This window comes from Sphaeroforma arctica (genome assembly GCF_001186125.1).
Source record: "Sphaeroforma arctica JP610 unplaced genomic scaffold supercont1.311, whole genome shotgun sequence".
In the NCBI taxonomy this organism is placed as follows: domain Eukaryota; class Ichthyosporea; order Ichthyophonida; genus Sphaeroforma; species Sphaeroforma arctica.
Window position 1 is genome coordinate 3134 of NW_014040247.1, and position 10283 is coordinate 13416.

A 10283-nucleotide genomic window follows, 5' to 3' on the forward strand; every position below is an offset into this window, starting at 1 on the left:
AGCGTGAACGTTAACTCAAAAGTCATCTATCGCCTTCAGGCGGACTTGTGTATCATTGCATTTATCATTGCGTTTATCATTGCGTTTAGCTGGCATGTCAGGCACACAAAGCTCACCTCATCCAGGATAGCCAGAGTTGTCATACCGAAGTATGGAGACTGTGGCACAGCGACGTTGGCGAGAATGCCATCCATCGCCAAGGGTATGCGCAAGGCATTGAAGCCACTCGAGCTCATGAAGTTGAAGTTATGGATCCAGCACTCTCCTGTAGTCGTATGTCCCTGAGAGTCGCATCCGTGGGGTGCTTTCGGGGCGTGTGTTTCTGCGAAGTATAAAGATGGAAGAGTACCGAAATTCAGTAAAATGGGTACATGGCTTGGAATCATCGGGTTCGTATGTTCAATACAAGTAATCGACTATGCTAGATGACGACAGGACTTGGGTTGCTATGGGCTTGCTTAACCGATTGACGACGCACAGTTGGTCGACCCCTGAAGTACGAGAGAAGCACGTGCTGTGTAGAATACGTTCGGGTCCAATGCGTGGGCTCGCATATGCAGATATGTAACATACGAATACTCGTGTGTTTCTTACCAAACCCAAACCAGCTTGTGCCCTCGATATTCACATCCTGGCCATTGGCTCGAATCTGCCCGCCAACCGACTGCCACGTGCACTGGGGGAAGCACCCTATCTCACTCTGCAGTTCACCGTTGTCTATCACAGTGGGTGTATCGTACACAGACGGGTCTACAGGGTCTGTATTCCCACCATCCACATCATCATCATCATCATCACCATCACCAGCCGAAGTAGGAGGGTTGTTGTTGGGTATGGGGGTGTCTGCGCTACCACCCGGGCGTATGTAAACACCCTGTAACGATACGCAGCTGCTAGAGCCAGGGGTTAGCATCGTGCCCTCGAACGATATAGTCTCCCCAGCACTGACCGGGACATTGGCGCTCGACAAGGTGAAACTCGATCTGCGGGAGGTAACGTTTTGACACGAGTGTTCCGTGTAATCACTAGCCTACAGTCCAAAACGAACCTACGCACTGTCCATTGATAACTTAGGAGCGCTATGTGATCTATACAATGGTCAGTTGTGTACAAAACATAACACTCGACTTGGTTTGTTTTAAATGGTACTTACGATGTAAGCTACACCTTGTCCAAAACGAACCTACGTAGTGTCCATTGATAACTTAGGAGCGCTTTATATAATGGTCAGTTGTGTACAGAACAGAACACTCGAATGAGTTTGGTTTGAACGGTACTTACGATGTAAGCTGCACCAGACCGAGGGGTTGCCAGTTTGGTGTATTCCAGGTGGTTGACAAACTCGATCCGCTAGGGAGCATATCGTGGAAGCCAATCACCCAACTTTCCATCGCTATCGGAGCTACAATTGAGATCTGTGTAGGTTCCGGGCGTTTGGGTGAGAGCAATAATTGAGTCCCATATATAAACCACAACAACCAAATACACATGTGCTTTAAGTCAGACGTACCTTTACGTTACAACCTCCCTTCCAAACGCCGTTGAACATAACCGAGTGCGTGGCTTCAAGCCAGGCCGTATTCTCCACAGCCGAGTCTTCACAACACGACTCAGTCGAACAAACACGGTCCACCGATTCGCAATCCAGACCCACCCCACAGCAGTACTCACCATCGAGCGGCACTTGATCTCCGCAGTCTAAACCGGCGTTCGCGCATAACACCGGGGTATCAAACACTTTGGTGCAGCACAAAGCTGCTGAGCAAGTAGTGTACATGGCATCGCAACTAGCTGAGGTATCGCAGCACGCCACGGAATCCAATCGGATATCATCGGCACAGTCAACACTAGCATCCAGGCAGGTGGAAGGATCATCAGCCACCATTACGCAGCATGTAGCTGTGGAACAGACATGGTTCATACCCGCACAGGTTTCGTCTTCATTGCAGCATGTTAGGTAATCTAATCGAAGATGACTACCGCAGTCAACATTAGAAGCAGTACACGTGGAAGGATTATCGTAGACCACTTCGCAACATGTAGCTACGTTACAGACATCACTCATACCCGCACAGGTTTCGTATTCTTTGCAACACGTCAAAGTGTCAATTCGTGCCAAGTCCCCGCATGCAATATTGGCACTGGCGCAAGTGCCCGGCTCGTCATACGTTGGTTGACAACACGCCTTTGTAGAACAAGCCACACTGGTACGGCTACCACACGTGTTAGGTACAGCGCAGCACACTCTATCGACAAGATCTGTTGCACCAACACACGTGATAGATTCAGCTGAACATGTGGAGGGGTTGTTTTCAGGCTCTGAGTTGGTTCCCCTGACATTGTACAGGAACGCAGTTTCTATGCGAACACATGAGATACTCCCAGGCACTTGCAGATTACCACCGAAGGTAATAGTGTCTCCGGGGGCCTTCACTCCATCGTTATACGCTGGGATATTACGCGCCACTATCTCGTTGCTGTGGGAGACAAAGTATAAGTTTAGAGCATCGCTATCATCTGGTACTGGGCGCAGCTAAACTAGAGCATTAAGCTAAGAGAGGGGTTACATTAAGCTAAGAAAGGGGTTACATTGAGCTAAAAAAGGGGTTGGATGAGAAAAATAATCATACCTGGTGCTTAGCTCTGCCAGTACTTCAGCATCCCATATCTGTTGAAAACTCAAACCTTGTGGGGTGAAACCTCGAAGCATGAGCATCCAACCATCGAGCGCAATAGGGGTGACCACCTTCGTTGAAAGCAGATGGATATTGAGTACCATGAAACACATAATGATGCACAGTAATACGCACCAGAAAACAGCCCTCTATTCATTGCCATGGTAGTACATATTTTACAAGTTGAAAGATTGTAGTGCTACGCCACGCCAAGAACACATACCGACACTGACACCGTACAGAACCCATTCCACGAGTTCACAGGTGTGAAATCAAGATCCACTTCAACAAGATTGGCATCCGGATTCGGTGAGTTGGGGGTGGTTGGACTTGGGGTTGCAGTGATCTGTGCGTTAGTATTCGGTGTTGCAGTAGGTGAGGGAAATGGACCGACCTCCACATCGGCAAGCACTCGTACATTTGCACACCCCCAGAACTCTTCAGGATACCGTAAGGTACAAGACTGGTAGTCAGGCCCCGCAAACCAGCCCAAGTTCGGGCCATCTCCCGAACAGTGAGAGTAGGTGGTAGGCCAGTCTCCGTGGTCGTATCTATTCTTGTAGCCAGGGGGATTGCAGCTGTTGGCAGTGACGTAATACCACTGGATGATACATAAATCGCACGCAACAGTCGAAGGTATCTGATATTTCATGTAGTGGAAGGTATGGACATTGAAACTCGAGGCCGCTGCGATGTCTGCGGCGGTGAGACCCTTGGTAATTTCTGCACACTGTGGCTCCAGGTAGTATCTTTCCGGATGAACAGGGTCGATGGGTGATATATGGCTGTCATCATCCGCACGTTGCAACACATGTTCGTTAAGGCAGCTTTGAGTGAGTTGGCTCCCTGTTGGTAATATAAAAATTGCCATTGAGCGATTTATGAGCACCACTTAGTAAACACATCTTTAAGTTGATTGTAAATATTCGAACTCAGAATTTTTTTTCTCGAACTTTATAGGCGGTTCGTACCCTTCTTGAAGCTCACAAAGTCGAAACTCATAATGGCCGCGATGGTGTGTCGATACTCCGACCGTGAATTCTACAAATTTTCCCGCAGTATAAGTCTTGCGTGTAGTTCTTCCTACATTGCGCGCATCTCCGGGTTCGTAGAGTGACGCCTGTAACGAAAAATAAAATAAAAATGAGTATATTCAAACAACTGTATCGCACTTTGAGCATTATAAAAACCTTAAAAACCTCATCCATTACTAGCGTATCCAATGCATTGTAGAAGGGACATAACATACCCCATTAGCAGCATCACCACAGAGACCGTGCCTGACAGCGGTGGCATCTCTCTCTTTGTACTCGCCATACGCCAACGGCCAACTCCCGAACGGCCATTCACCCGCAGGAGTCAACCCCTGTACAGTACCAGTACCGCCGCCGTTGTAACAGTGTGGGCAGTACTCGACACCGGCTTTACTCTGCAATTGTTGACCACTAGGTGGATCTACCAAATACGCGTGGGCGTCCACCAAGCTAGCTATGCTTCGACAAATAACTAACAGCTTGTAGACGAACGTCATGGTAGCCTTTTCTTTATAACTTCAATCGATGTTAAAGTGATACGCTGAAGCATTTGTTGGAGGTTTATATAATTCTGGACTGGAATATTTTATAGCATTCTTTAAGACGCTGAACAGGTCTGAGCAAGCAATTTGCCAAAGCGATATCTCAGATGAATATTTGAATGTGTCTGACTGTATCAGTGTATGGTCGAGTGGAGGTGTGCATCAGAGGGTTGCACAGTTAGAAATTTCTTCTATAAATAGCATTTATACAGTCTGAAACTTGCTCTAGATATTAAAGATACATATCTACGCTTTCTTATTCTGACTTCTCGTTAGAAGAAACGCTGCTCTATTGAATTCCTATATAGACTAGAGTATATATCGGCACTTTTAAAACCGCATTGCGCACGAATTTCAAGAGACTTCAGTACATTTTTATTTTCACGAGCAGATTACTATTGGACATGCATTTTTTAGAAACGACTTTTATCTTGTTCCGGAGGGGCGTATTACTTCTTTAGTATTATCTTGTTACAAATATAATTAGTAGATTGCCTTGTGATTTGAATCTCAGGACTTGGCACAATAAAATATCTCGAGTAAGAATTCGAAGCTGTGTCACTGTAAGGTGAGAGTCATTTTACTCTACCGCGAAGCAGTGGTCAGGGTCGTTCCCACTCTCCAGTCTCCTCTGAGTCATCTCCAGTGTTCGATGTTCAAACTTTCCTGGATACCTATTTGCAGTCGAATTTGTTGAAAAAGCGAACAATGGCGAACTGTCGTCTCGAAGTCGATCACTGATTTGTTTTTACTTTTTCAATTAGTATGTAGACAAAATAATACTCTTTTATGTACATATTGAGAATTGAGAGCTATACCCCGTCCGAGTACCGTCCAGAAAAAAAATATATGTATGTAATATGTATACTGGAATGGCTGGAAATTGAAATGTCACACAACAATTATTACAAATAACAATAGGGCGGTTCGGATGTGCTACTTTGGTTGAGAGACCCCCCCCCCCCTTGGATTTTGGACTTTCGGCAATTTAAGGACTTATAAATTTGGGTGCATTGTTCAAACATTTGGTTCGATCTAAATATTTAACATACGTATATATATTTGTGAAGTGATGACTGTGCCCCTTGCGTAGCTATTGGCAAGCAAGAATTTTCGGCGCGAAAAGGCCGAGCTGGTTCCAAGCAAAAAAAAACGTACTATTGACGTACCATTCTATGGGTTCTTATTGGCCCAGACGTTGATACAGGTCAAAGTTGTTAGTCGTTAGTCCCCTCCCCCCCCCCCCCCCCCTCGATTTCAAACCACCAAATGTCTCTAAACCAAAGTAGCACATCCGAACCGCCTAATAATCAAAATGTATATTAATACTGGATATGTACAGTACAAACTACAGAGACATGTTAGGCGGGTACAGGGTGTATTTACAGATATAAGATATAAGTACAGTATGACTATGTACTGCCCGTAAATCAAAATGTTCTATTTTTTTTGTGATAAAGAATGAGTAAGACAAAAACAAAGCAATTTTTGTTTTAACCATCCGGTATGATGTACCAATCGGCGGGTAGAATAATAAAATATTTTGCTGATTTTTCCTCATTGAGGTCTTGGTTCAGGTTTTGTAGAAAAAAATGATAGTACAAAAAGAGCAAATAACAGAGCAGAGTAGTGAGAGTACTCAGTAAAGCCAAAGTGCAAACATAGTTAATACTTGCTAGTAATATGTATGTATTTGTCCATTTTTGAGCTAGCTCGACCTTTTTGTTTTTTTCAAAGAATGATTTTGAACGATAGCTGAGCTGGTCAATGAACACGTCTGATGGCTTTGACGACACGTCGCGACCGTTTTCAGACGACATGTCGTGACATGTAGATCAGAAATGTACTTTTTCTACCCGGGACAGTCTACTTTTTGTCAACAAGAAGTGGATTATACATATCAGAAAACTACCGATAGAACTTACGTAGTTTGGAATGAGAAAGTGGTTTGCACCTCACACTCATTCAGAATCGACCAGAATAGACCCGACTAAAAAAAATCACTATGGGCTAGCCGGCATTTAGGGCATGTCGCGACCGACTTGTCGCACTATATATATTTAGACGACATGTCGCGACCTCATACCAGCTCAGCTAAATAGGTCCAATACAGGTATCATCTGCTAGCAAAGTATGGGTCTCCCAAGTCCTTTCAGGTCCAATTAAGGTACCATCTGCTTAATAAGTCCTGAGCTCTTGACCTTTACATCCTGACCTCGTCCCATCCAACCACACCTTCTCCTTGGTCCACTCGATATAGTCAAGTTAAAAAAGTGTGGTATTTGCTATTCAGTATACAAACATATACCGGCTGACGCCACTGGCAACCACGAATTCTGCACGCATATCTGATTTTTAATTAATGCATCGGCGCATATGTTCATATACTCTAACTTATGAATGCGCTTGAGCATGCTGGTCTGATAGTCAAATGAACGCAGGCATTCAAGCATAAAGGCACATGTATACAACTCATACTTGTAAACGTTTTCTCACTACTGAATGTCACGATATCTATTGCGGTGGTACCATAGGTTACGTATATCAGCTGCTCATGCTTTGAGGACAGGATGATGTCTCTGATAATACAACCGTCCAAGACAGACGAATCAGTTCTCCACCGGCTTCTTCAAGCCAATGAACAAGCAGATGACCTTCTCAGGTCCAATCAATTCATATGAACGTGCTAATCCGAGAATCTTGCGAACTTATAATCAGGGTATTAAAATGTGCAGCATAGATTATACACGCACAACAAATATTCAAATCTATAGAATAAGTTCTGTTTATTATTATTGTTGTACTTGAGTAGACAAAGTATAGTGAAACGACACGCAAATACACATAATTGCAACAATCACAAATATTCAAATCTATAGAATAAGTTATGTTTAATATTATTGCTGTACTTGAGTAGACAAAGTATATAGTGAAACGACACACAAATACACATAATTGCAACAATCAGGTATTGATATTTTTTATACAAGATCAGTGTATATACAAGTTACTAATACATTTATGTATGTAAATATATATCAGAACACATTATGTATATTTGTACCTCAAAATACATGCATATACATATGTATATCCAATATGTCAAGACGCTAATAGTTTATTTCCCGCATTCTCAGGCGGAGACCTTCCGTTTCTTCCGACACGCCTCGTTAACTACAGTAACCACAGGAGTCCCTTGTGTTGGTTGTGCGCCATGCGACACCCCCAGAACCTCTGCAAGCATCTGCGTATGTAATTTCTGTATTCTTGCATTTGCCGTCTCCTGAAGGAGTGCGAATAAGTAGGTAGTCGGGTTGGGGTTAGTTAATGCCTCTCTCCGTCTTATACATATCTGTTACAAAGGGACTAAAATACAAAGCGGAAACCATAAAAAAACCAAAGACAAGGAAAAAACCAAGGCCAAGGTTTGGATTATTATGTGAGCAGACGTGACGATAAAAACCCGAACGCCTAGCGCAATCATTCTCAAGCAACATCCTCAACCACTCGTGCCCATAAAGTGGCAGGAGGTGTTTGTATTCCATACAAGTCCAACGAGAACTATGCTCACACCCATCCACGCCGCACGTACACACATGTATGTACCTTGAACACCATATCGATACCCCAGGCCTTGTACAGCATATGGTGCACATCTTGGCGAGTTGCACACACCCCATTGATCGTTTCAGAATAGATTATAACATTCATTAACAGACTTTTAACACAGTCGAACATAGTTTAACGGGATTGAACGGATTGTTTCATTGACGGCCCATACTTTGCGCTTATTGAACGGATCCTCGACTGCACGCGGTGGTTTGGACGAGGTCATGGCCGGCTGTTTCCTGCACCTGGGCAGCAGCCCAATGGGTCCGGTCTCTTTTTGTGTATTGTGGGGCTCTTGTTGTGGTTCAGATGTTCGGCTTGGCTCTAATTTGGCGGAGATAGGATTGTCCAGAAAACATGAGCTAATGGTTTGAGGTATAGCACAGGTTACCAGGTATATGTTAGGAGGTACATGCATTTATTTTAGGAGGAATAAAGTGGGCAGGGTACAGTATGTGTCCAAAGTTTGGTATACGCAATCCCCAATTCGCCAGCCCAGCACGCAGCTTTAGTAACTAAGCTGCATTTTCTCGTACTGGCAAAAGCAACATGAGATGCAGCGGACAAGTACATGCACATCCAACAATGGGAAAATATTTTGAGGCGGAGATAAGATAGAAGACTATTATTGAAGAACAATCCATTCACAAACGGTGTGAGAGTAATTGCACCGAGTGTGGGGCAAAGTTTGGCGAGTTCACGAGATCATCTTACGGCCGCCGTTATTGATGAAAGAGCGTCCGTACTGTGTCGGAAGTACAACAAATACACTACGTGCATATAAGCTAATCCAAAGGACAACATACTGACTAAGGGTAAACACTGACCTTGACAGCAATGCAATAAGCACGAATGACGGGAAATGCTTATAGCAATAAAAAAGGCAAGACATAAATCCAACATATAGACAGGCATATACATATATAAACATACATGCATACCTATATACATAAACATATAAAAATACATACACACATACACACGCAAGAACACACACACACACACACATATATATATATATCACAATATATATATATCACTATACACACATACATATATATATATATATATAATACACATATACATACATGTATCAATATAAATATAAATACGGACACAAAAACACACACACACATACATATATATATATATATACATATGTATACACACACACACACACATATATATATATATATAAATATATATGTATATACATATATAGATTTATATATATACATATATACAGACATATAGTCATATTTACATATTAAAATATGTATATATATTAACACATCAATACATACCTACATACAAATATAAATATAAATAAAATATATACACTGATACAAATACTGAAATAAATACAAATTTAAACCAAAATTGTGCTTTATTGGAGCTAAATATTTATATATATATATATGTACACACACAGACACAGACACAGACACAGACACACATATATATACATATAAATATATGTATCTATATGTATAAAAATACATACATACACACATAGACACAACATAGACACAGAGACAGACACACACACGTATATATATATATGTATATTTCCACAAACACACACACACATATATATATATACATATATATACATAGTGAGTATATATGTACATACACATATACATACATACACACACACATTTATATATATATATATAACAAGAATAGATATACACATAAATTTACAAATATATATATATATTCGTATATATATATATATATATTCGTATATATATATATATATATGGAGATATGTAAACATGTATATATGTATAATATATATATGCATAATATATGAATATATATTTATGCACATAAAACTTTACATACATACATACATATATATTTATTTTCATACATTTTCATTTATAGACATATATACATACATACATACATATATATACGCCCTCTATCATCCACACATACAAACACAGACACACATACATATATAGATATAAGTATTAACGTACACCTATATCTTTATACATGTGTATACATGGATACCTAAGTATACACATACATATACACATACATACATATATATATATTAGATATATTTTTATACGTATACTTATATCTTTATGCATCTGTATACATGGACACCTATGTATATACATACATACATATATATATATATATAAATAGATATATGTATACATATATATATATATGTACATACATACATACATACATATACACACACACACACACACATATATATATGTATAAATATATACATATATATATATATATATACATATACATGGACACATTTGTGTATACATACACACATATACTTATATAATACGCACACACACACACACACACATACATATATATATATTTATATATATATATATATATATATTTATATATATAATATATATATAATAATATATATA

The 10283-nt window shown here is 40.7% G+C and overlaps 2 protein-coding genes across 2 annotated transcripts; both read right to left on the reverse strand.

Annotated features, from left to right (window-relative positions):
• Positions 1-594: 594 nt before the first annotated feature.
• SARC_05075 (hypothetical protein) lies at positions 595-3546 on the reverse strand (the record flags this gene model as incomplete). The annotated part of the gene is made up of 5 exons (XM_014301062.1): positions 595-983; positions 1282-1415; positions 1511-2477; positions 2631-2746; positions 2899-3546. Coding segments are annotated over 5 exons (2254 nt in total), but the record flags the coding sequence as incomplete, so codon positions are not given.
• Positions 3547-3582: 36 nt separating this feature from the next.
• SARC_05076 (hypothetical protein) lies at positions 3583-4206 on the reverse strand (the record flags this gene model as incomplete). The annotated part of the gene is made up of 2 exons (XM_014301063.1): positions 3583-3795; positions 3925-4206. The coding sequence occupies 2 exons, from the start codon at positions 4204-4206 to the stop codon at positions 3583-3585; spliced, it is 495 nt and encodes a 164-aa protein (XP_014156538.1).
• Positions 4207-10283: the final 6077 nt, after the last annotated feature.